Below are 27,397 nucleotides of genomic sequence, written 5' to 3'. Positions count from 1 at the left end.
TCATTGCTCACGGGCAGTGTTTTGCCCTTCCTTACACACGCTCTCCCTGAGGCACCACCATCTTGGCTGCGGGGCTCAGCCGTGCCCTGCGGTGGGTCCGTTGGAACCGGCTGTGTCCGGCACGGGGCTGCCCCAGCCTGCCCTCACAGAGGCTGCCCTGCAGCCCCCCGCCAGCACCTGGGTCCCTGCACCTGGTACAACTTCTCAAGAAGGAAGCCATTATGTTTTGAGTATTTCTTTTGGTAGACCTGGAATAATGCTGTATATAGTCCTGAAGTTTATTCCTGCCAACACTGGGGGAAGGTGTGGGAAGGTGTGCTGAAGTATAATGAGGTTCTGGTTTCTCTCTTAGGGAGTTAGGAAACTTAGGGAGTTTCTTGTTGTCTAGGGCAAGTTCAGGGGGTTGTAAATGTGGCACATGGGATACTGCAGATCGGCTGCAGAGGCCCAGAGGTGGATGGCTGGAGAAGAGAGGAGAACATGCAGCAGAGAGTAACTTGTGTAAATACATTCATAAGTGTGCTTAGGTTTGTGTTAATCCTGATCCATCACCCCTCACGTGCCCTGAAACTGCTGACCCCCATGGAGTCACCCCTGAGGATGCTAGCTTTCCCTGGGCACTGTTCTCCGCAGCATCTGGCTTGGTTGCCTGTGCTTGAACAACCTACTAATTGCACAGCTACGCTCAAGTGACCTATTTCTCCGCAGCCAGCCATGCTGTAAGTGGCACTGTATCTTTCTGTCCTCATTCCCCAGGGATCTCTTGCTGTTTTTTGAGAATCGAATGGCCCCTCTGTAAAAGGAGGCATTAACACAAATAAAAGAAGGGCAAGCGTTGAGGATTTTTTTTTCTTTCTTCTTTCAAGGTATGATAGTCCCTGAAATGTGGGAAGATGTGACAGGTAAACTCTTCCTTTTGCCTGAAGGGGTGTATGTGGGTGGATTGCAGGGCATGATTTCATTTTACAACTAAAATAATCTAGTGGGTAGTTGCTCCCACCCTTCTGGGTACCTCCGTTCCTGTATCCTTACTGCTTCCCATGTGCGCACTCTAGCACTTGTTCAACTTTATGGCATGTTAAGCTGGACCAGGAGAATACTGCAGTTAAATAAATACTGAAAGGGGGATTTACAGTTGCCTGACCCCAGTGTGAGACATCACTGCAGGAAGCATCTATGGTGGTGTCAGGCGGGTGCGGAATACCTGGAGTCAAATGGGCTAGCTCTTCAGTCAGCTAATGGATAGTGGAAAAATCTCCTAGCACAATCTTGTTTTGCCACTGCTGATGACATCAGGAAGTTAATCCTCAGACTTACCATGAAGGCCAAGGAAGATAAGAGAGGATCAGGAAAAAGTGACATTAATTCCACTGGGCAGTGTAGCTTCCACCAATTACTGGACTCGCATATGGTTTGAAATGGGTCCAGAATAATGGATAACGACTGGAGAGGTAGTAGGAGACTATCTCAGTCTTGCTGAGGAAGGGCAGTGCCAGTAGTGTCAAGGAAAAGTCATGCTGCCTCTTTATTCATTAAAATACCTGAAGTAGACTTAGCAAATGCAAGTAGAATAGCAAATGATACTTTCCAAACTTTCAACTTCCCAATATGTTAGGAGACCGGTGCTGTAGTATTCAGACAAGAAACATTCTTGAATCTTCCTGGAGTCAGATCTGAGATTCCTTATAAGGGATCCTTATGTTTTTGATGTCTGCTTTGCTCCTTCTGTAGCATAGTTTCCAGATGGTGTGGAAAGCTGCAACTTTTTCAAATGTTTCAGAATAAATAAGACCTTTTTTAAGTCTGTATTTCTTTTAAAGATGGTATCTTCTGTCCTGAATGCCACCTCTGCAGCAAGGCTATTTATACCTTTTGGCAATTCTGAACCTTTGGAGACGATCTTATAGTTGAGAATTAATGCTTTGTATAAAAGTTCAGTGACTAGCACTGATCAAAGGCCCGATGGTTCTGTGGGTAGTAAGAAAACAAAGTGGGAGTATAGGGATCCAGCTAGAAGCACTAAAAGGCATTGAAAATACCATTACGTAAAAATTTGTCACTTTTGCTAGAGACTTCATGGAAAAAAAACAATCTTAATCTCTTTCTGTTCACTTCATCATCCGAAATACCAAACTGATTGAACAAGGGCTTTTATATGGTTGGTAGAATTATTGTAATGTAAAGTTCTACATCAAAAGTGATTGTAGTTGTGAAGATGGAAACACAGGAAGTACTGATTTTGACTGGAAGTATAGGTAGGGTTGATGTGTACAGTGTGAAGGATTTTTTTTTTTAACTACTGTTATTTCTTTTTAAATTCCAGAGTATTGTCCTTGCTTATATTGAATAGGTGTGAGTGGAAGCTGAGAAGCTGAGCTAGAGGAAAAGTTGTGCCTTGTGACATGAGTGTTGGAAGTTTGTAAGGAAAATCTCCTAATGACTTAAGCCAGAATTTCATCCTTTTAATCCAAATGTAACAATGTGGGAACTCCCTTACATGATGTGCATACTTTGGTTAGCATGCACTAAAACTATAGTCTGGAGGCTCAGTCTCTGGTACGTCCATATTAAAGTAGATCCTATTGTGTGTATAATGCACATTACACCTCTTTGAAAAATGGTGGAAAAAATTCTAGCATTGTTATACTTAGACAAAATGTTTCAGTGAAATTTTTTTTTTTTGGTCTCTGTCTTCACCATTTGTTTTAGCATCAAGGATATCTTTAGACCTGATATCTGATTACAAGGAGGAGAGAAATTAGGCTCTTTTTTGAAAGAAGTAAGACTGCTAGACTCTTTTATTTGATCCACTCTGGTAAGTGTGGGAGCTGCTTAAAACCATTTAGTATTTTTTGACTCATTCTAGCAGCTGTGATTACTTCACTTTTCCCCATGCATAGAGGAGATTGAATTAACTCTTTAAACAGAAAGAGGGAGGGCAAAGGCAATTCTTTAAGAAAAATGTTGGAATGACAAACAATTTGGAGAAAAACTTACCTGATCATTGGTTTTGAACATCAATAAAGCTGAGCTGCAAGGGCTGAAACATAGATGATAATCTGTGAGCATTAGCTTTTTTTTTTGATAGGAGAAGAATTCACCTGGTCACCCACAAGTGCACAGCTTTTTAACAGACTCTAGGAACTGACTGCATGTCCTGAGGGCTTGCTGTTCGAAGTTTATATTAACTTTAAGCATAACTTAATGTGTTTATTTTCCTAGACATTCCTCTCTTCTTACTGTAAGTGATAAACTTTCGAAGTTTAAAAGGTAGTGTTCTCTGCAGTTACTATATGGAAGTGAATGCAAACTAAGAATATCATGTTGTGTTCCTATGGGGTGAATAGTGCATTGAGTCTAAAGACAAAGAGGCAAGCCAGCATAGCAAGGCATGAGGTAATATATGTAGTCTGTGTGCCAAACGTGAAATAAGAAACATCTGCAGTTTGTATTTTGAAGTTCTGTTTTATGCAAATGCTCTATCTGGAAGCAGAAAACTCACAGGAGTGCCATCAACAATTGGACTGAATTCCTGGTCTTGCTCCTGTCAGTGATGAAATGAAAGCAAACCTCTTTCTTTTCTTGACAAGGGTGGGAATTTCATCGTTGGGTTGATATTAAATAACTACAGCTAAGTGCTGTCTGTATAAAAATTATAAAGTGTGTTACGAATTTGAGTTCTTGTTTTACATACTTTCTAGAATAGGAATCAGGGAGGCAGAGTCATTATTACATACTGTGTCAGTCTGAGGATTTTGCTACCTTTTTAGCAAGCAGAATGCTGTGTTGAACACAACTTTCTGTTAGTTCAACAGATTTTGTTCTCCACAGTGAAGCCAGCAGAGATTTATGCCGATCTCGCTCCAGTTTAGAATCTGCCTTAATGTGCAATTTGGCAGTAGGGGTAAGCCTAGTTGCTAGCTAGTTGCTGCTAGGCATCAGAAGTATGCCTGTACGTTCCCACTCCCTCCTTGACACTGCTTCTAGTCTGACCCCTTGCTGAGCCAGCTTAGGAAATCAAATTAGCAGATAACCTTTTTTGTAGTAGGGGACAGTTTGTTCCTCAACCACTTTCTGTGGGGTCTGGAGTGGCAGGGCTGATGCTGGGGAAGCATGACTCTACAAATGTGTATGGCACTGTACAACAACAAGTTACAAGGTTTCTCGTGCAGGGAACTATGCAATCTAGAAGAAAGAATGGGAACTAAGAAGAATGAATACACCAATTCGACAGAGGAGCTTTAGAGAATCTCACTCTCTATCTTCTCTGTTTAGAGAAGCTCACTCTCTATCAACCCCCCACACCAGGATCCATAGAAAGTTCACACTCAAATACTGTTTTGTATAGAAGACCAAGGTCTTATAGCTATGATTATCTATGATCAGAGATCGTACCTTAGCGACTTTCTGTAGGGGTGGGCAGGAAAAACCCGGTTTAACTTTTATTAAGGAATTCCAGAGGCAAATTCCGGAGGTTTGGTCACACAATCTACTTAAAATTTAGCTCTCTTAAGAAATTGTAGCACAAGTTTATATTCCTTAAAATATGACCCTAGTCAGGTTCTTCTAACTGACACTGCCAATCAGGCGTATGTTTACTTTGAGGATTGTATTTTGAGGATTTTCTTCTTTGGGTTTATCTCTTCTACTTTCATTTTTCTCCTCTACTATTTTATGATGTTTTTCTCTCTCCTTAGTAAGTGAATTCTTTTGCATGTGAATAGTACAGAGAACAGGCATGGGCCTTTGTATGCAGGCAGTATGTTATCAGGCTGTACAAGTGAAAATGCCTGTAAAAAGGTGTCTCTCTCAATATTCTTCTGCTTAAACTCTTGCATTTCTGTTTTTCTTTCCCTGCTTCCCTCTATATCTGTACATTTTTATCTTTCTTCATACTTAAGATTGCTCTAATCAGTTTCCAACTGAAAAACCAGGAGAACTTAGTTAAATAGCTTGCAGGCTCTGTCAAGAAAGCACACTAATAAAGGATATGAGTCCTCAGGATGAATAATACTTTAGCTATCTGATGTTGTAAAGTGCTTTTGAGAAACTGAAATGTAAAAATTCAGTACTTATGGCTGTCATTCCATCCCACTTTGCCCTGCCCCTTTTTGCACTTAGATTAAGCTGTATCACCCACCTATTCTCAGCTGCATTCATGTGAGAGGAGGGACTAGGACCTTCTGGTACCTCCATTCATGGCCAGCTGGTAGAGCTGTGAGCTTCCACCACCTCCAGAGTGTTTGTGAAAAGGGTCCTGGAACTGTCATCTGGCCATCTTCTCTGAAAGCATTAGAAACTTTCTCTCACCAGTGTACTGCTCATCTCAGAAGAGGTTGCACTGTAGACCTGGAACTTGTTTTGGACATTTATATTAATAAAAGCTGCAATTTGTTTTGCAGAATGATCATAGAGATGAAGCGCACCTAGCGAATATTTGTCCAGGTGTCAGGGTTGGGATGCCAGTTAACATTATTTTCAAAAGTATTTATTTGTCCATATAAGTTTTCTTTTTGCCTGTGACTGCAAGGAACACTTACGTGCCTGGTTCTTTTTATTGTGTCAGGATATCACATTGAATGAATCCAGCTTATCTTTTGCTTCACCTTTGATTGAAGGAGGCTGCTGTTGCACCATTCTATCAGCTCTCTGTCAGCTTTTTCAAAAAGAACTATATAAATACGTTAACTGCTCTTGTGTCTGCTTTTTGGAAAGGTGTTTTTTTTTTTCATTTTAAGTTCCCCTGCCTCCATTTCCTTTTCTCACTATTTGTGTTGTCTTTCCAGCAGTTGAAGAAAAATAGAATATTTATTGGCAAAGAATTGCTGTGCCCGGAACACGCACCAAAGTCAGGTTTTCTTTAATCTTTCAGCAGTAATGGTCTTGCAGGTATGATGAGTAAACATAAACATTTTCCACCTGAAGTAAGTTTATTCCTACAGTACAGCAAACAGGTCACTGGAAGACTATTTCTGGGTTTGTTTGTAGACTTTTCTTTTTGAAGAGATGTGTGGTTACTTAGCCGTATGGGACAGGGAGAGAGTGCAAAAGAGGCTGCAAAACCTTGAAGGATTTGTTAAGAATGGGGCAGGAGTGGGGAGGAGAGGTTGCAACCGGGTAAGTTAGCAATGTCAGGGGATTGTACGAGTAGGTGTAGGGGAACTGGGTTGAAAGTGGGTTGACTTCTTTCAAAATGCTATTGTATGATCTTCTAGCGTAATTAGTAGGGTTTTGGGTAAAGTTGGTGAGGGTGAACCGAATAACTTTGGCAGTATGTTTGGGCTGAAAGAGCTTCAGGCAGGCTTCAGTGCCATTGTGGCGTGAAATATCATTGTACAGCCTGGTCACATCCGTGATGACTAGGATGAGCTTTGTGTAGTTGTCAGTTTTGATAGTACTGTAGTGACATGCTCCCTTCAGAATCCTTTGGCTGTATAAATTTACACTGGCTGTCACGGGTGATTCACTTCTGGTCCTAATCTGTGTCAAGTCATCGTGTGGAATCAAAAAATCAGTATCCTTAGGTAAGGATGTATCTGCTGTGAAACCCAATTAAGTCTTTTGCTGTTGCTTTCCATTCAACATCTAGGTAAAATAACAGTATCATAGCTGTCACTTAAAATAATACTTTTTACATTCAAGCATGTTAGAGGTATTTTAGGAACCAAATATAAAGACGGTGGTGTTACTATTTTGTATATGTAGATCATGTGGGATCTGTGCATGCCACTGAAATTAGGAGTGGTAATGATCCAGAATTAACTAGGTGCCTTCCTGCCAGCAGTAGCTAACAGTGTTCTGTAATACACAGAAAAAGATACATGTTTTTGTGGAGTGAAATTTCAACAACTGTTCTCTTTTAATAAATAATCTACTTCTTTCACTTTATATATATAGTTGTTAACTGATCTGTTTTAAATGCCTAGGCTGGAAACACAGCACTATGTCAGTATATTTAACTGACTGAATGCAAGGACACAGTCAGCTGTTTGTATAAACAAGGCTCCATCTGAGATTTGTTTGGGTTCTTGGATGTATTTTGTCATGTTTGTTGTTGGAAATTACAGCCAGGTAGGATGACACTACTTTTCTTTCTCTTCTATTAAATCCTATGAAAGGTAGATTTTCCTGACCCAGGAAGGTACGAGTGATCATAGTCAGATGGTAATATACAATTTAGCAGCACAAATATGTATCAGAAATTTTTGCTTGTTTTTCTTGCCCCACTCTGTATTTTGGGCAGATGGACACTAGCTGTTGATTGGCAGGTTTGAGATTAGAGCAGCAGGGTAAAGCAGGTGTGCTAGCTGAGCAGTGTAGGGACTCCTGTGTATCTTCTCCCCCTCTTATGCTTGGTTCTTTTAGTGTAGGCTGTTCGCTGCATAAACATTACATATTTACAGAGAGCTGTTGAAAAGGAGATAGGAAGCATATAACAGGGTGCATAGCGATTGGTAATTCTTCAGGACTTGGCTCAGAAGGTCAGTTTCAGATAATGAAAATAATAAACAAATTTTTATATAATGACTTGGACTATGAGGTCTATAAGGTCTTATTTTATGCGTTACATTCCCTTATTGCAACTTGTGTAATTACCTTCCTTCAGCGATGGGGAGGGGGTCTGCTCTCTGATACTTTGAATTGGATACACATGACTTACTGTTGGGACTTAATTATTGAATCTGTTTCTACTATCTTGTTTGCTTTTATTTGGCCATTTATGGGAGTGGGTTCAATTAGCTTTGAAAAGCTCTTTTTCATGTAGACAGTTTATTTTTGTAATGGCCTTCTATTGTGGAGAATCACCATTAGGTCAGCAAGGCAAAAAAATGATGCGGATGCGCCATGAAACGTTAAAAAGTGTAGTCTCCTGGAATATGTCATTAGCTATCTTTTTAAAAAAAAAATGCAGCACCTTTAATGTCAAGACTTCTGTGGGAGGCAAAGTGAAAGCATTTCTTGAAGTGATCATGTGCCACCATGTTCTGTTGGCATGTCTAAAATAGGTTAAAAAGCTCATACTGTTTACCTATTCAAATTCTAAAGCAATTCTGCTTCTTGGGACATATCCCTTTTAAATGCAGAGGCTACTCCTGAACAGTAGAAGCCCAGTCAGAGAGAAAGTAAGACCGTTCCACCCCATCCCAGTCCCTGTCCGTGCTTCTGTGTACAGGATGGCGGTAAGGGAAAGGCATGATCCTAGTGACGGCACTGTGGGCGCACTCCTGCTGTGCACAGCCAGCTGTGCGTTACGAGAGGCAGTGAGAGGGAGCGCCTGCATGAAGAGACCCTTCTGGAGCCCAGAGCACCATGCAGAGAGACTTCAGTATTTCCTTGGAGAGCCAGATGGGATCTGGCAGGCCTGTGCTGAGCCAAAGCTAATAAACTCTTGTTGGCCTCATGCTGATCTGTGTGTAGGTATGGATGTGTACTTACCACCTCTTAAGCACTTACCTCCTCAGCCCTACCAGCTCAAGAATCAGGCTTCATGAGTTGACTTAGAAATGCTGAACTGCCCCTGGATGCAAAGGTGCTCCAGAAAGTGTTGCATTAATTCTGTGTTGTGCCAGCAAGTCCTCCTGTGCTTCAGCACCACACTTGGGGCTTGGTGTGTCCCCAACCTGTCTGCGTGTAGGTGTAAAATTGAGAATAGATTATAGGAGGGTGTTTTGTGATGCTTTTTATTTCCTCAACTTACAGTACCTGTAGAGATCCCGATGGGGATGACTGTCTGCCCCCTTTAGTATGTTAACCCTTTTTGTCGAGTCTAGTTGCACTGTGTTGTTGCATCTTTTGGGATATATTGCAACAATATGTTTGGAACGCAAGAGGCTCAGAAGATTCTCCTAACGTCTCATCATTGCACAGAGGGTGGTTAAATGCTGGAACAGGCTGCCCAGAGAGGTTGTGGAATCTGTGTTCCTGGAGGTGTGGGCCCTGGGCAGTCTGATCTAATTAGCCTTGCTTTGAGATGGGGGTTAGAGTAGATGACCTTTCCTATCTAAGTTACTCTATTGTTCTGTGGTATTTTTAGCTTTTATTCCTCAAAGTTCCACCAAAGTGAAAAGTATTTCTCCCTTTTGTGTGTGGGGGAGGCTGCATATGGATGGTTATAGGTTCACATACTGAACCTTCTTCTAACCAAGAGATCTGAAGTTTGACACTTAATGCTGTGTTGATTTAATGTGAGGTAGTGGTAGCATTATCTGCTGCATTTCTTTTAACACTTGTTTAATGCCATAAAAGCTGAAATGTCACCAAAGAGTTGTATTGTGGAGAACAGCATAATAAAGGGTAAATGGAACTAAATTTCTCTTCTATAAATGTATTTTAAATGTCTCCTAAATCAGAACTGTCTCTGACTTAATTAGCTTGGGCTCCCATAAGTCGACTTCACTCTTGCTGGAACAGCTAGATACAGCTTAAGAAGTATGAAGTGGAACTCTTGTGGAAAATAGACCTATTTAGATGGTGGGACGGAAAAATTATTGTTCCCAAAGCAGCCAGCGCAAAAATGTGCTGGTGGTTGGAGAGGAAGAAATGTCCCGGTTTCCCACTAGCTATATGTGAAACTATCACATTTCAGTACGTTAGATGACGACACAGGGAGGGTGGTGTAAAGAATGACACCTGGAGTGGTATTCGCTTAGGATCTTGGCTGGGACCTCCTTACAGGGTGTGACTGGTGAGCCAAGGGCAGTCGCATTCATGTCTGGCTCCTCTGGTCTTCTGTTCTGCTGCCTCACCCTTGGACTTGAAAGCTATTCAATGGAATAATTAAGAGTTAAGAGACTTTGGGGAGGAAAAGCAAAAAGTTTAAGGAAGAGAAGGGAATACATTGCACAAGGTATGGCTAAAGTAGAAGGAAGGAGAAAGGGAAGGAGAATTGAGTGATTCTGAAGACAATGAGAAAAGATAGGAAAGTGTGTTAAAGGGAAGAAGAGGCCATAACCTCAAAGGAGAATGAAGCTGAGACAAATGAGATGGACAGGCATATCTAAGACCCCCAAGAACCTACTTACAGAAAGTCATGTTACAGTCAAATAGTGCATACAGTAAGGAACGTGTACTGTATTCCTCAATTTACAAGTGGCTTGGCAAGCAGCTGTTATCACTCTGGCTAGTAGGTCCAGTGATTTGGCTGCTATATGGGGACTATGTATATATTCATATATATGTGGGGGATATATATACACACACACATATGTATTCATTTTTACATCCTTTTCTAAACTATTTAATTTACTGGGAAACAAGTACAGCTGGAAATAGCAATGGTCTGCAGATGTCATTGCAGAGGCAAATTGCTGTTACGACTTTGGATGGACACCGCTGAAAATGTTTAAATAACCTAAAAATAACCACATGTAGCATAAGAGACATTGTATGTGAACTGATACTTCTTCATGAGTCATTTCCTGCTGAAAGTGTTATGCAAAGCTAACTGCTAGAGGGGGTGTATGTATGTGATTATATATAAAATCAAGAGCAGACTGTGCTTTTTTCCAAGGCTCTTTATGTGGCTCTGCTGGTTTGGAGTGCGAACATGATGATCAGTATTCTACCGATAAACAATGCTCAGATTTAGATATTGGCTATTGGAAATTGTGATGGTCCTCTGGGGTTGTACTCTGTGGTGTATTTGCCTTTGAGACTATAAAGTAGGCCATGCATTCTCAAAAATTCCTTGAACAGAGGAACTATTTGCTGCTCTGAATTGTGCTTTAAAATACAATATTTTAACAATTATTGAAATAAAAAAAATAACCGAAATGAAACAAACCACTGGATGGATAGATGTTTTGCAGTCGTAGCTTGTGTGCAGCTACTATGTGCCTGCTTGAGTTGGTAGTCTGTCTTTTGATAACTGAAAACCACTGATAATAGTGAAACGTAATGAATTACTTTAGATATATAACGACTTCATTGCTGGCTTTATTTTATCACCTAGGCCATGTGGTTTATGCACAGTTGGAAATGACTATTTCACTGGCCAAATCTTCAGCTGGTTTCTGTCCTAAAATTTGTTCATCTATCTGATTGTAGTTAAACGCTTGCAATGCAAAATTCTGCAGTGAGTTGAGAATCAATTCTAGGATAGGAATTGTATGATAAGTATCTTGTGAAAGTTAGTGCAAGAATGGTTTAAGGGTTACGTTTTTAAATAGTAAAAATGTATTTACTGGATTTTTTTTTGGATGCTAGCAAATTTTTCATTAAAAAAATACCCCCAAAACATTGTTGCAGAGTCTGGCCCAAACCTGAACTATGAAACATGCGATTCAGTTTGCATCTTGACTGGTATTTTGTTGTTGACTTCTGTACTGTATCTGTAATGACAGACTTCTGGCTTCCTTCTTTATAGGCTCAGATTATTCCTCAGTGGGATGGTTACCTGGTACTGAATCCCTGTGGCAGTCCACAACCATTTCATCAAGCAGTCAAAGCAATCCTGTCAGAAGACACAGTATAGCTTCCGACAGCGGGGACACTGGGATTGGTACCTCCTGTTCTGATAGTGTGGAAGGTGAGTTGACGTTATTAAGTTTTGGATGTTTCTGAGAGGGAAACGATCCAAAATGTTTTAAAGGTATGTTTCCCAGAATAATGGTACTTTTCCAAAGCTGTTGAGCACATGGAGTTCTTTGTTTTCCTGGCTGGACCAAGTAATTGTTTTGGTGAGGTTTAATTAATTTACTTCTGCATGAGTTGTGTGCATTAACTTGCATCTCTCTGCCACAAAGCCGGTACTTGTGTTAGATCTTTTGATAATTGCAGTTACAAGAAGTGCCAGATTTATACAGAGAAGTAATATCCCGTACTACAGCACTTAATAAACAAATGGTAAAAGCAGAAGAACTTTTGAGGGAGTTGATGAAAGGACAATGCTTTCTGGTATTTATGGTGTGTGTCAGCAAAGAAAGCGTACTCATTGGGGCTGGGAGGAAAATGGGGCATGTTGTCTTCTCATTTCTTTCTTCTGGTGGGAAATATATTTATGTTTTATTGCATGGCATTTGACACATAGTCAAAGATCTTTAAGGAAAATTAACAGTATCTAAAGGTTGTCAAAACTTAGCTTGGACTACATCATGATTGCTCAAAGTTGATCTTTTCAGTGAGGGGTTCAGCCTCTAAGGTAGCATGTGCATAACACTGGCACCTTCTCTATGGAATGTGTCACTGGAATTAAGCCTGAATGAGAGAGAGACTAGGCGGTAGTAAGGCTTGAGGTTTTCTTCTTGCACAGCCTTATTTCCCAGTACAAGTTTCAAGACTAAGGTAAGGACAGTGGGACTGTGATGTACTTTTCTCCAGTGCATTTCTATGCCTGGTAAATTTTTCAAAAGGGGTAGCTGAAATGAGGAAAAACAGGAGGAGTTAGTAGAAATGGAGTAAGGAATGCTGAATCGATGTGAGAGACAGAAGTCTCTATAGGGGGGCTGAGCATTCCTGGGGAGAGGTCTGAATGCCTGAGTTGAGTCTGTCAGGCCTCTTTGCACATGAGAAAATCCTTTCCACCCTCTTCCTGTTGCATCTGTCGGTTGGAAAGGAACTCCATAGGAGAGTTCTCATAGCTAGCTTTCTGCTTTCTTTTATTTCTAAACCTTTACTGGCTTTGGCAAAATAAAGATTTTAGTCAAATACTCAAATTCTTGGGTGTAAAACTGAAATAGTAAATGGTTATTAATGCAGAAGCCTTACTGCTTTTTCTTTTTAATTTTTTTTTTAAGAGATGTAGGGGGAATAAAGCTCTCTCATGGTGTGTATATATATAGATTTACAATCAGACTCACCCAAGTGTTGCACAGTATTTTAACATGCAGCATTTGAATTAAAAACATGCTTTCCCCTCCCCCCCTTTGAGGGCTTCCCCATTTGAGGGGTGGGAGGAAGGAGAGGAAATGAAACAGCACCTCCTCATCAGATGTCACCCTGGCTAAAGAGGAGAACAGAACAACTGCTCGTGGGCGCAGGGGGGAAAGGATGGCACACTGATAAAATCACAAGTTTGATAGGCATTTGTTACCAGTTAACTAATAACTCTGTCCATTTGCATGCTTTTAATAGAGCATTGTTACAAGCTGCTTTTTGGGGTTTCTCCAAGTAAATTAAAGAGGGAAGAATTGCAACAACAGATAGTTCATGAAGTTTGTGCCTCTGGCAGTGCTTGACAATGGTCAGTTGTACTGTATCCTTAATGTACCTGATTTCCTGCCACCTTGTTCGAAAAACTTTTCAGTAGCAGAAGAGAAAATGGAGGGAAACGTAAATGTAAAATGAAAGTTAATGGAAGGAGCATATGAAAGGTTTGGAAATTGAATGTATACATATGTTTTTAGTGGAAAGTGCTGTTGCCTGCCATACCTAGTTGTCTGCATCTCTCAAGCTGCCCCCTCCCCGCATCCGCAAAAAGAAAAGGGTATCATTGTGGTCTATGGGACTGCCAGGCCAGACTGGTAATTGCAGACTTGATGCTGGCCATCTGCTCTCAATGTGGTGCTTGGGAAGAAGCCCTTGGGGATTTTTCAGAGGGGAATTTTTTTCACAAGTCAGCAGATCATTACAATTTTTAACAATGCTCAGAGAATGAAATGTGGCTTTACTATTTCCTTTCTATTATGCCTACTAAAAATCAAAAACTTAATTTCAGAATTAACATCTGCTTTAATTCTGGAAGTCGCAGGTGAATTCATTTGTGCGGATACATAGTTACTAGTAAATACGCTGGTGCAGGGAGTGGAGTTCAGATGCATTTTAAAAGTGTTTTTTCTGTTTTTCCTTGCATCTTAAATGTTCCTCTAAATTCATCTTCTTATCCTTCATTTCAGGAGCATTCGCTCTCTTTGAAAGTGCGGGTTTTAAAGAATAGTGCCAAGTGGCTCTTGTGTTTGGCTCAGACCTATAGGGTTTGGAGGGGAGATGGGTTTTGACAATGGCAAGAGGAAGAGAAATCTTTTATGTTAAAATGTATTCAGTTTGTTGTCTCCCTATTGTGTTGTGCAAAGGTAGGAAAATTAGGAAATGAAATGACTAGTTGAGTTTCATTATTGAAGTTGAGCAATGTTCATCTGCACTGGGAGAAGCTGAGGAGAGAAATTTATAGCTGAGGAGGGAAATTTAGAAATTGTAGATGTGGGGATGTTAGTCTGGGTAGAATAGATCTTCAATTTCTAATTCAGAGTGCTCTTAATTTAAGGAGTCATGTAAAAAAGCATTTTTATCTGAGTAAACCACTAAAATGTGGTTGGGTTGATTGGTTGGTTTGTTTGTTTCCTGTCAGTAAGTGGTTCTGGATTCAGATCAGCTTTTGAGCGAGGTAAAAATAATTACTGTATTCTGTATGGAGCAGGAGGAAAAGATTTTGATATGGTCTTTTCCGGGTTCGTTTCTTTTTAAACTTACCTCTACTGTAAGTCAACTCTATTATTACTGTTTTCAACTTACCCTGTACAAGTCTGACTGAATACTTTACTCTTGGGCATTTCTTGCAGCTCGTCTTCAGAAAAAAAATCTCATGTTCTCTGTTAAGAAATATGGTGGAAGTGAAATGTGGAGCCCTATGAAACTGTTGAAAAGTTCCTGCATTTCTGATAGGGTAGGAGGTTGTGTTCAGGATGAATTGTGCGGAAGAAAAGGTTTGATCAACTATCAGTGAAGACTATCTGAACCTTCTTGTTCTTGTTTTCCTTCTCACTGGCAACTGTAAAATTGGTAGATGTAACGTTTGTGGCTTATGCTTATAGGCACAAAAGATAGCTGCCAACATCACACAGTTAACAGCTATGTGTATGTCTTTACATAGAGGTTGCCTCTTAAACTTCAGACTTTGACTAAAAGATTGTTGATACTATTTCAGAACTGAAGCTAAAAGAGGAAACAAGGTTAAGGGGAGGTGGGTGGCAGAAGAAAGCCTCTCTTGTAATGAAAAAGTGCAGGTATAAAGTTCTGAAAACTTTCAGTTACAGGATCTTGTGTTTTACCTTTGTGCAACTCGGAAGTCTTTCAAATGGAAGCAGATTCAGAAGGAGTTGTAAAATGAATATTTAGAATTCTTTTGATGTAGAAAACATGATGGTAAATGTCTGAGGTCTGACTTCTGTAATCCTCTGTCTATGTAAAAAGCATGGTCTAGATTAAAGTGCTTCTTTTACAATTTAGAATGTCTATTGGGAAAAAGGCGAGAGATACTGCATGGAAATGTGCAACGCATTCACGAAGCACAATGTTTCCTATTCTTCATCAGCAATAATAGCATTTATACTTACAGCTTTAAATAATCATTGTGACATCTATGCTAGTCATCCATCAGTCTCTGCATAACCATTCTTTCAGTACCATTTACATAAGAAGCATGAAGTCTACATTTTAAGCATTTTTGAGACTGTTTGTTTTTGTTTGTGTTACTTAATTAGAGCATCCATGTCTTATCAGAAGTTAAATGGGCTGTAAACCTCAGCAGAGCTCTTTCCCTGTCCACATTCTGAGTTTTGCCTTTTGGACAGGAGGGATAAGAACTAGATATTGATGTGACAAGATACAGGGCCCATGGCTCTTGCAGGTGAAAACATATTCCTCCATCAGATAAGCTTGCGGTGCAGTGGAAAGTTCCTTATAAAGCCGATCTTTCTCTCTTATTATTAAATAGGATTCTTGATTTACCATTTCTGGTTGCAAATTAATAGGCATGAAAATTCGTAGAATGTTGCTTTCCTGGAAGAGAGAGATTGGATGCAGAGGATCAGAGTTACTTCTTTTTTATTGGGGAGTTGATGTTCTGCTAGTTTAACTTTTTTTAAAAAAACTTACTTCCCCACCCCCCCGGTAGAAATGTTGATTTAAGATGGATCAGTAATTGTGTCTCTTTTCATATAGAAATCTGAATAGGTGTGGTCTGTTCACATTTTAAAACTCTGTTCCATAGCTATATATAGAGGTTGCCGTTGGGAGAGGAGTATCACAAGTAGTGGTTCAGAGAGTATTGTGGACTAGATGCAGCATGCTTGATATATTGTCACTGCATTTTGTATAGATATGATTTCTCTGGAACGCTTAACTGATAGAATAGGAACTTGTTTTAATGTTATGAGGTCCAGGGGAGTCTCTTGTCTCTTATTTTGAACGGAATATGTTACCTTTCTAACTGATTAAAAAAATCTCATTAGTTCAATTTAATTGTAGCGTTTCTTGGTACACCAGGAAACATGGTACAGCCAGCTCCAAAGTTACTTGATTTTTGCTTTTTCAAGCACTCTTCTTCCAGCAGGTCCCGAGCATGGTATTCTAATACTCCTTCCCCCCCGCCCCCGGCTTTTTGCTGAAGGAAAAAAAGTTAATAAATATAGCTATTGAATATAGTGAAATTGGATTTCAGGAGACAAAATCTAATTATGAGTATCTTGGGGGGGTTCTTTTGTTTAGCATGCTGCTAAAGATAATAGGATTGGGAATGTGTACAGGTCAAATACTAGCTTGCGCTGTCAGTTTTGATGTCAGGAAGGTACAATAGCACAAGGATCCTAGATCTTGAGGGCTGGCGATACACTTTGTGCTCATTGTCTACTGTGCTCAGTAATTTTGGAAGTTGATGCATTTTCAGAGAAGTCCCTGAACTTACTTGAATTGAGGTTAATCTTTATGCCTTTGGATCCTGGCAAGTAGTGGCATAAGTTTGGTGAAGTAGCTCGATTATTTGGAGGTTAGAAAATAATGATGTTTGAGGCATTCTTCCTTGGTCTCCTTCCTCCCTGTTTGCCAAGTCTCACATTGTGAAGCAGTGTCCTGCCCTCTGTGAGTCAGCCTTATTATGTTACTTGGATATTATCTATCCTGACAATCAGAAATGTGCATTTCACTTAGGCCTGTACTAGACTCTGTTCCTTGTAAAAGAGGTACTGTCATCCCTTGCTAGAAGGAAGTGTCTATATTTCTGAGGGGAATATAAATATTAATGATCAGAGCTTGGCTGTTTATTTTCTGAGGGTTTTTTTGGTAGGATTTGAACAAAATCTAAACACGGATTATTTCAGAATTCTAGTAACCTATTTCCAGGATTTAATGGATAGGAAAAAATGATGCTAGTAAGTTTCCACTAAAATAAGACATGGGAAAGTTGCTTCAAATGACAGTAGCATACTCCCTGTGTGAACCTGTGTACTCTGAATTTGAAATTGGCTTGAACTAAACTAAAGGCACTCACTAGTTCTACATGTGAATGTTCTGCAGAGAGAAACATAGATGCTGCTTTTAACTTCATACTTTGCCTTCTTTTATGATAGTTTCTCCATAAAAACAAGCTCACGGTATGCACATGCTCAGTTTGCCTCACATAAAAAATACTAGTAGGATTTTTCTCCAGCTAGTGGGAGTGTTCTGCCCAATGAACTTGGTGAATTTTGCCTTCAGCTAAAATCAGTACTTGGTTTTTAGAAAGATGACTTCTGTTTGTTCTAATCAGAAATTACTCAGTGAAAATAAATTGTGCTTACTTAGGATTTGGCAGCATTCACTTTGGTACTGTGCAAAAAGTTATTTCTAGCTATTTTGGAAGCTATGTCACTGTTTGAGTTATATCAGAATGAACATGTTTGAGGTGGTGTGGGAGGTTGTCCCCTGCTGGCAGGTAAAAGCCCCCATGCAGTCTCTCACTCACTCTCCCCTAGTGGGATGGGGGAGAGGATCAGAAGAGCAAAAGCAAGGAAAAGACCCCAAACTTGTGGGTTGAGATAAAGACAGTTTAGTAAGTGAAAGAAAAAACATAAAAATCAGGTGATACAAAAGCACCACCAGCAAACTGATGCCCAGCCAGCCTCTGAGCAACAAATACTTCGGGAAAAAAACTGCCCCCCAGTTTTATTGCTGAGCGTGACATTATATAGAATGGAATCTCTTCGGTATTTCAGGTCAGCTGTCCCAGTTGTGTCCTCTCCCAACCTCTTCTGTACCCCCTCGCTGGGGTGGCAGAGACCTTGATGCTGTGTAAGTACTCTTCAGCAATAGCTAAGGCGCTGGTATGTTACCGACACACGTTTTGGTCACCGGTGTGAAACACAGCACCATAGGGGCTGCTATGAAGAAAATTAACTCTGTCCTAGCCAAACCCAATACAATCTCTGCCCCTTATTCCATATAATTTGCATCATGCTCAGGTGAAATCTCGGGGAGTTGTTTCTAGTATGTCCTCTAATCTGTGTTTTTGGAGTGTGGTGGATATCTGGCGTTCTGATGGGAAAACAGGGAGCATGATACACTGATCTTGTCTATATTTAGTTTAGTATCATGAGACCTGGGCATGCCAAGCATCATACATCTTTGCTGAGGGATTTCATGGAGGACTTTGCACTTTTCCTTGCTACTGTTAATGTCAAAGAAAACTCTTTGGCCTGCATTCAGCAGCTCTGTAACTTAGGATCTCATGAAGCAAACAAGAATGAGATCAGTTTCAGAACAGCAAAAGAGAGGAACATTTCGAGCCTTAAACTACCTTTGTATGAACACTGGAAACATTCTGTAGCTACTCAGTATTCATGTACATATTCAAGTAGCATTTGCAGCCTTATCTGAAAAAAATCACAGGACTCCTTTTTAAGCCTTTCCACTACAGACAAAGTAGTGCACTTAGTGATAGACTGTAGTCATTTGGGATGTAGGCAGTGAGTTACTTATAGCCTGCTGCTGAGCAAGAAAAGACCTGTTGCTGCTGCTGCCCACAGAAAGGTTTGTAAATCCCTGTTTTTTAACGGTTTTACAACACTACCTATTTCTGGAGGGCTTATGCTTTGCTCTTAGTCTTTATTCAACAGACCTGTTTCTACCTTAGATAAAACCTCCCCCCTTCCCCCCCAGTGTAAAGTCCAGTTAGTGTGTTTAATGTCATCCTTTATTTTAGCTGTGATTTCAGTGTACTGGTGATAAGGAATTTTTGGAAAAAACCTCTGAAGTAGCATGTAAAAGCTCCCTGTTAAACAGAACCTTTTTCAGGACCTCACTTGTGTTTCTGTGGGCTTCTGTGATAAGTCAGATGGACTTTTTACATCAGTTTTGGCAGTATAGAAAGTGAGAAAGAACAATGTGCAGAGACCACTCTTACGTGAAGCGTAGTTACTCGATCTCACTTCCTTCACCACTGACTTTCTCCAGGTTAGGGGAATTATGTGTCTGTATGAGAAAGGGAGAAATATGCAGCAAATGACAAGACTGACTAGCTAGCCCAGGTTTTGGGTGGAATGAAACAGTTTGAATTGTGGGGACTGGTAAGGGGAAAAAAAAAAAAAACCTGCAAGAATGCTTGCCTGTCTGCTCATGGGGGTTTGTTTGCAGTAACCTCAAAGGGGGAAAAAAAAAAAAGCCTGCAAGAATGCTTGCCTGTCTGCTCCTGGGGGGTTTATTTGCAGTAACCTCACCTGAGTGATGGTTGGTAACAGCTGGCCTATTAATTTTCAGGTAGAATAGGTGCAAGTTCGTTGCTTTTGATAGGTTAAATTCCTTGGAGAACTGTGACTGTTTTGTTTTTAAAGCAATTATTATTGTCACTGTGCTTTTTTTCTTTTCACCATCTTAAATGCTTCTTACCCAGTCAAATTTAGAAGAAAAATTGGTGCGGGTTTTTCCCAATGCAAACATGGTAAAAGAAATCTTCTGGGGTTTTTTTTTTGCTTCCTTTTAAAGGGCTGACAGATAAGATTTTGCTATGCCAATGATTGCATTTGTGTCAGCTGCAGCCATGGAAGTCTGCAGTGTGGAAGTATAGTCAGCTACTCAGAGGTCACTTCTTTGCCACTGAAAGGGAACAACCCCTCATTCTAGAAAGTGTCTTTTAAATGTGCACTTGACAAATTTGAACGTATGAAAACTATGAATTGAGATGATGATGGAGTTGATCTGTATTTTTTATGTTACATTGAGCTATCAACAGCTATCAGCAGTCTTTCAATTAATTACAGAGGTTTTTTGCTTTCTTACAGGTCCTTTGTCTTTTTTAGGAATTGTGTTAAAAAGTTATACACATGTATTTTTCATTCATTCAGATTGAAGAGGTAACTAGGATATGTAATTTGAGATGAGCAGAGGTTGGAATAAACCTAGAAAAACAAGGACTGTCTAGCTTAAAAGGATTTGTTAATCTATAAGAATAATCTTGGTTTATTCTTTGTAGTAAGTTATTCCAGTTTTAGGTAATATTATAGTAATTAGAAGTTCTCCTAAATTTTTTTTTCTTTAAATGTAGATGTTAGTTTTTGTGAGTATTGTAGTCCTTAGAAAGTGTGCAGTAAACATAATCTCATCTTCCTGCTGTGCTGAAGAAGAAATTGCAGATGAAACCCCAGGCACCTGTGTGCTGTGGTATTAAATACTTCCTCTGCTCTATGTTTTTGTTGTCCTTAGACACTTTTAAAGCTCCTGGAGCTGATGGTCATATTCTCACACCATCACATTCTCATGTTGCTTGCAAAGGTCGCTTCTGGTTTATCTTCACAGTACCTAGAATCTGTGACCCTTTTTCACAGCCTGAGTGCTACAATGTAATTTTCGTGAAGTTCTGGAGACTTGAGGATCTGTGTCTTACTTTAGGTACACTTATGTATTTGTAATAGCTGATTTACCCAGGTTTACAGTTCTCTGTATTTTCAGCTAAAAATACAAGTGTAAAAGTAGCATGTCATTAATTCATTGTAAGTACAAGTATTTGAGATTGAAGAAAATTGAGCAATGACTGGGTGCTAAAGTGAACTAATCATTAATGTTGGGTCTTCATGGAAGAAAAAAAGACTCTCCAATGCAGAGGTGTGTAAGCAAATTCAATTTCTTTGATAGCTCATAATTTTACTGTTCTTTGTTCTTACCAGTAGCGAGGTTTTAGGGATGTGGTGAAAGAAGGTGATTCTTAATTCAAAATCTACTGTGTTTAAGAGGAATTGGTATGAAATATATCAGGAGAGTGGAGGTGAGAACATCTCCCGAGTAGATGTTCTTCCATTTGAAATTTAGCTTTACAGCTGTGTACGAAAGATAATATTGTAGATGCTATTTTAAGATAACCTGGAAGAAGTCTGTACATAGTCTGAAGAATAGTCTTGGTTATACAAAACACAGAGTCAAGTCTTTCTTGTCCAACCGATATGAGCCATTTACTGTGTTCATTTGGATGTGCCAGGTAGCACCAGGTAACCTTTGTGAGGATTAGCAGTTGGTATTTGGGTTGAGATCTGCACTGAATTTGGAACTGGGCTGAATTGAACTTGTTGCTTAAGATTTGTTTTCTTGTGGCTCTGTTGTTAAGATCTAGACAGTATCAATAGTGTTGGTACTGCCAGGAAAAAAAAAAAGCCTAAAAAGTGGAGGCCCTGTGTTCCCTTCCGGCTGCAGGATGGTCATTGAAATGTAGCAGTAAATAGCTTTTTGATTGCAGGGTGAGAGTTGGGACCCTTGTCCGTTTCTCCCTGTTTCATTTGAGAGAAACTCTTTTCACCTCTGTAACTTAACATTAAAAGAGCAAAAGCATCATGCTACAGATAGGACATCCGAATATGCTGCAGTTTTAAGCCAGTTGCTAGGAAAACCTTAGGATATGTCTCAATTTAAAAAGTACCTTTTTTTGCTTTGTGTCATGATGACTTGTCAGTGATACTGGGGAAAAAAGAATGTTTAAACTTCAAAAGAGTAGGTTTTAAAATGTGCGGATTTTTTAATATATTTTTATTTGTGTAATAAGTCTTGTTTGCTGCTCTTTGAACTCCTCAGTTTTCCGCCTGTGATGCTCTTTTTATTTCACCTAAAGTTTGGCTTAAAGTTAGATCTGTTTTGTCCGGATATAGATCCTGAACTTGCTTTTGTCCAGAATGATATTTACTTAGAAGGCAGAAGTTGAGCCTCATCCTGTGGATGGCAGAATATTGGCCCCCGTGAGAGGAAACGTGTGTCCTGATTTGGCTTAGCTTTTTTTTTTTTCCTGTGTTAGTGGTGTGTTGTATTTTGTGTGGTGTTTTTTTTTTTTTTAATACAACCCCCAAGCAAAACCCATAGCTCTTCTCTTCACTGTGAAATCCTCCCATGTTCTCCACCCCCACAGTGATAGCAAATCCTCTCATGAAGTGACCACATGGAGGCTTTGTGAAGATTTGCTGATTTATTCTATTCATACCCTCTATTGATAATAAACTTCTTAAAGTATGTTCTTGCCTCTTGACTATTTTGAAATTGTTGGAGGGGAAAAAAGCTTCCATTAAAGATGATTTTTCCACTGCAATTTTATGTTCTTGTTTTGTAGTTATCCTGTGTAATTGGTTGAAAAGTTTATGCCTCGTTCTGCTTATGAAAACAAATACAACTTATGCAATAAATAGCTTTTTAGTGAATATTCAAACTTTTTCTACAGAAAAACGCTTTGAGGCAACCCTGGTAGGAAATGTTAGTTGCATAGATCTAAAGAGTGTCTCCTGTGTATGTGTGTGTATTGTTTTAAAAATGTCTATTAACCAGCAAGATCAAAAAAAAAAATCAAAAGGCAATTTAAGTGTCTATGTAAGAATAAAATGATGTGTTCTTAGAGGGAGAAAGATGATTGGCAAGAAAAAATACAATCTATTTTACTCCCTCTAATGCAAAAACTTTCAGACAGCAGTTCTCTGTGCAGCCTTTTCTAAGTTTCTTCTAATAACAATGAAAACCAGAACGATGTTTTTCATAGAGATGGTATTTTAGTACGTGGCTTGGCAAAGAGAATTGTAGATTGGGTTTGTGTTTCTTTTTTTTTTAAATCTCATGCAGGATCAATATAGTTCTAAGAGAAATTACTTTGGTTTCGTAAACGGGGATGACAGTGTTTTATGGTGGTGGAGGACTAGACCAAAGACTGTGTTAGTGGTCTGATTCTGTGGGATTAGTAGGAACCCGAGGGTTCTTGTAAAAGATACAGGAGTAACTTTTCTAATTTGAGGTCAATTTCTTCTTGTTTAGCGTGTGTCTGGTATTCCTGTGGTGTTCAGGACTTGCATCTTCTTTTGTGCATTGTTTTCTGTGCTGCTGTTCCTCCACACTGTTACTCCTTGGCATAGAAAAAGTGGTAACAATAAAATATACTTGGCAGGTGTTAATAATTTGTTACATTTATGGATTACATAAGCATAAATTAGCATCTCCCTCCTTGTTAATTATCCTTACATTACAATATATTTCCTGTTCCTCGAGATGACTGGATGGATATTTATTTTATTTTTTTCAGTCTTGTGGCATTGAACAGGAAGTTTGTAAAGATGTTGCTAACAAATTCAGTGGATTGCAGAAGGCCTTTTCTTTCCCCATTGAGCTTACTGTCCCGGAAGAAATCACATTCCTGTTTTGAGATCACAACATATGCTCCTTGACAGTATGGCTCTGAAAAAGGGCTGGAAGTGGAAAAAATTTTGCTCTCATCTTGCCAGATAATAATGTAGCTGTGACATGACGATCACCTCTTAAACGTATGGCACACCTGGCATGAATGCCTGTGACAAATTCTACCTGGGTGTAGTTTGGCTCCTTGCAAGTCACCTGATGCTTAATAATTTAAATGCCACAGTCCGGCTCATCTGAAAACAGGAAGCAATTTCAATTCAGACTTTTTTTTTTAAAATGGAAAATTAATAAGGATTTTAGTCTTCTTGAAAAAGAATTTGCACTGGATATTTTCATGCTGTAGAATCATAGAAATGTGGTTTGAAAAAGACTGCTGGAGATCACCGTTTCCAGCCCTGTGCTCAGAGCAGGACCATCACCCACACAGACCAGGTCAGCCATGACTTTGTCTGGCTGATTCTTGAAAACCTTGAAGGTTCCTCAGCCTCTTTGGGTAACATGTTCCAGTGCTATAGGATGTCCTGGTGAAGGATTTTTCCCTAATGTCCAGCCTGAACCTACCAAGCCACAGTTTTTGGTTGTTGACCCTTATTTTGTCTGCTACTACCAGGAAAAGTGTGGCCAATAAATTAAACTATTTGCCATTTATGTATTCATGGTTTTTTTTGGGGGGTGGGTTGTGGCTTATGTTTGTTTTTTTTTTTTTTTCCTGGCCAAAACTCTGTATTGGCTCAGCATTACCTCCTGTAGTTTTTAGCCAGTCTAGATATTATAAAACAGAGTTTAAATATTTACATATTTTTATTTATGTATCTTGCTTGTAACAATGCATGCCTCCCTGTGCTTGGGCTGCTATTCTTAAGTATACAGGATTATTTTATTGTTGATGTTGCTCTGTGAATCAGAAGACTGAACATCCTGTGCATGTTTCTTAAATTGTATGAACTATGATAAACTCTTAGTGGCACATCTTTTTCCATCAGGGGTTAGCCTATCACTGTCAAAGGCTAAAAATATCTTGTATTTTCAAAAACAGAACAATTTTTCTAGGCTGATTTAAACAATGGCATTTTTTCTATGAAGTGGCAGGAGATTTTCAGTTTTCCCATTTATAAGTTCTACGGTAGGAGCACCTAGAGATTCTGGACAGGATTATAGTTTTTTGTTCTATCTTATATACAAATTCTAAATAAACAGACACTTTTTAACTAGGTGAGAGACATTTTTGGAGTAAGCTTTTCCTTTAAGAAGTTATTTGGTTAGAAGTGCTCTTTTCTTCCTCACTGCGTCAGCCATCTGTATGCACTCATACTTTGCTGTTGAGGGTGATGGCAAGGTTTTAATTCTAACTAGCTCAGCTTGAAAAGTGAGTTAAAAATACGTTCAGAGTGCATAGAAAGGGAGTTAGATTCAGCCATAGTTCACCCCCACCATGGGGGGCACCCATAATCATCCGTTGTGGTTCTCCTCACGTGTTAGAGAAATCTTAATAGCCAAAAGAAGTCTAATTGAAAAAATTTTAGAGACTGTTAAGAATTCAAATGAGATATGCTGAGTTGTGGTATGGTGTGGTGTGTTTTTTTTTTTTACTTTTGGCAGTAGTAAACTAAGAACTGGCAAGTTCATGGTGCAGATATTTAGTAAAGGGAACATACAGATAAAAGATTGTCTAGTATAGTATAATGGTCTTTTTATTTAAATTTGTGTTTTAATGGGATTCTTAAAAGCAATAATTTTAAAATCAGCCTTTATTTATTACTGTGCCAAATGTGTGTGTAATGCACACTAGTGGTTTGTGTAGCTTATCTAAGTTTCATGACCGAAAATTAACTTGGATAGGTACTAAGCTGTGAATTAGGATGTTTAAACTCAATATGACTTTCTACTTTTATGTATATGCAAGTCATGTTGGTATAGAGTGTAGCTATTTTCCATCTGGGAGGAGAACTGGAAAAAAAAAAGTTGTTATCTTCAGAGTATAAAGATCCGCCTCCAAAATGTGGTTATTTTCATGCTTATGTGAATCTGATGTCATAGATCCATGAAAGATCATTCTGGATTGGAACTGAACTGGACCTGGAAGGCCAGGCTATTTGCAGATTTGATGGTCTTGGAAATCATGGCTTCTCTGTAAGTTTGTAAATTACACTGGAAAAGTTTGTTCGGTTGGGTGACACTGCTTGTGGAAGAACTCTTTTGCCCTATCTAGACTAGGAGAAAAAATACTCATGATGAAAAAAAAAAAAATCCCTTGCGAAGAAAACAATAGCACTTTTTGTGGAGGTTGCTTGGATATCCGTCATCTAATATAGCTTCTAAAAAATCCTGAGTGAAGTGATTCATGGTTTCTGAGAACTGGAAACGTGCTGTCCCTGTGACACATGGTCTGAATTTGATCTTATGTTACTTTCTCTCTCCTTTCAACTCCCATCAGTGTCACCAGCTTCAGTATTCCTGATTAGGTCTCATTACTACCCCATCTTCTCTCTCCTAAAGGGGTTGAGGGAGAAGGGGGGGAAAACAAATCTGACTTGAAGTAGTCCACAGGATAGGTATGCTTTCCACATTCAGACCTTTCCATGAAATCTCTCTCACTCCGCCAGGTATTCAAATGATCTTACTCCTTGATGCTGAGGGGACTATGGTAGAGGACTTCTTTACAGGATGCGCAGCTGGATTAGCTTTACATATACAAGTGCTCCAGTTTGTTACTTTTCTATTCCTTCAGTGTCAGTTCCTTAAAAAAAAGGAAAGTGGTGAAAGGTTGGTTCTGGCCAGACTTCCTGTTTTATGGTCTTTGTTGTAACTTCTGATGTTACTAATGGCTCAACTCTTGTAAAACTTGGGTCTTGAGAATCATCTTTTGGCTTAAAAAGAATAATATGTGTTATAAATAAGAGAAGAAACAGACGTTGATTTATACTGGTGGGATTTCTGCTTTTAGAATATCTTTATGAGATGGTGCGGTAATACTTTTGTCCTTCTTTTCTTGCTGATTTTTTTTTTTCTTGTTTTCCTTTGTAAAATGAGGTCTGGGAGGGTTGCATTGTTTTTCTACATGTTAAGACTAATATCAGTAAGTGATATAATCAAACTCTTGCAGGATACGAAGATGCAGTATATATGTAGACATAATGAGTGAATACCAAAAATTGCAGGTTTTGTGTTGATACATGAGTTTAATTTAATCTTTTAATGGAAATTAAGATTTATTTAATCCTTAATGGAAATTGGGATGAAATATTTTGGAAGGAGATGAGGAATGTGAAAAATTCAGAAGCTCTTAAATAAGTACTTCTGAAGTTTTGGAATGAAACGCGAATTTGAGAGTAGGTAGGAATATTACGAATATATGTGAATATTTACTTTAGTTAGTGCTGGCAGATCAGCATAGTCTAGTAGAATTAATAAAACGTGACTTACTGCCAAGAGTTCTTGTTTATATGACTCTGGGATTACTATACTCCCATGGGAGTAGTATATCCTTAATTTACTGTAAAAGTTGAAGGACATTAATTAGACTGCTTATATGAGTGGGTATTATTCCAGCTGTTGGGAGGTAGGTGTGGGACTTCATGAGAGGATGACACGTGTGGTGGAGTTCTATGTTTCAGAAGTCATACATCAGACTTAGAGAAGCATGAATTTTTTTTTTTCCTCTGAAACTTACTGATTTGTGAGGCTGGTTAAATCACTTAATTTATCTTTTATGTGTGCTTATATAGGTAGTTTCATTACTATGCATTGTATGAGAGTTTGTATGTGTGTATGTATGTACAACACAGTTACCGTGCTTGGTTTTTCTAACATCATTAATCTTTTTGTCTTGTAATAAGTGAGAATATAAATTAAAATCTAAAAATAAAGTGCAGTACAGAAAGACAGGATAAAAAATACTTGGGCTTTCTGTTAAGAAACTGTTCTTGCATTCAGTGTTTGGTATTGATACAGTTCTGTTTCCACTGCTCCATCATTTCAATATTGTAATTGTGCCTAATCTGCCTACAAATGCTAGTCCAAGATGCAAAAGGGAATTTAGCAGTGGTTGATTCTAAAAATATTT

The 27,397-nt window shown here is 39.1% G+C and overlaps 1 protein-coding gene across 2 annotated transcripts in view; it reads left to right on the top strand.

Moving 5' to 3' along the window:
* The window catches only part of CEP85L (centrosomal protein 85L), a 160,075-nt gene that overhangs the window by 38,961 nt on the left and 93,717 nt on the right, over nt 1-27,397 (top strand). For both annotated transcript variants that reach the window (XM_075145740.1, XM_075145739.1), the window contains exon 2: nt 11,366-11,527. In XM_075145740.1, the coding sequence (XP_075001841.1) occupies nt 11,366-11,527 (162 nt within the window). The remainder of the gene's footprint in view (nt 1-11,365; nt 11,528-27,397) is intronic.

This window comes from Calonectris borealis, chromosome 3 (genome assembly GCF_964195595.1).
Source record: "Calonectris borealis chromosome 3, bCalBor7.hap1.2, whole genome shotgun sequence".
NCBI lineage: Eukaryota > Metazoa > Chordata > Aves > Procellariiformes > Procellariidae > Calonectris > Calonectris borealis.
Note: the sequence above shows the minus strand (reverse complement) of the source record. Positions and strands in the feature narration are given on the sequence as shown.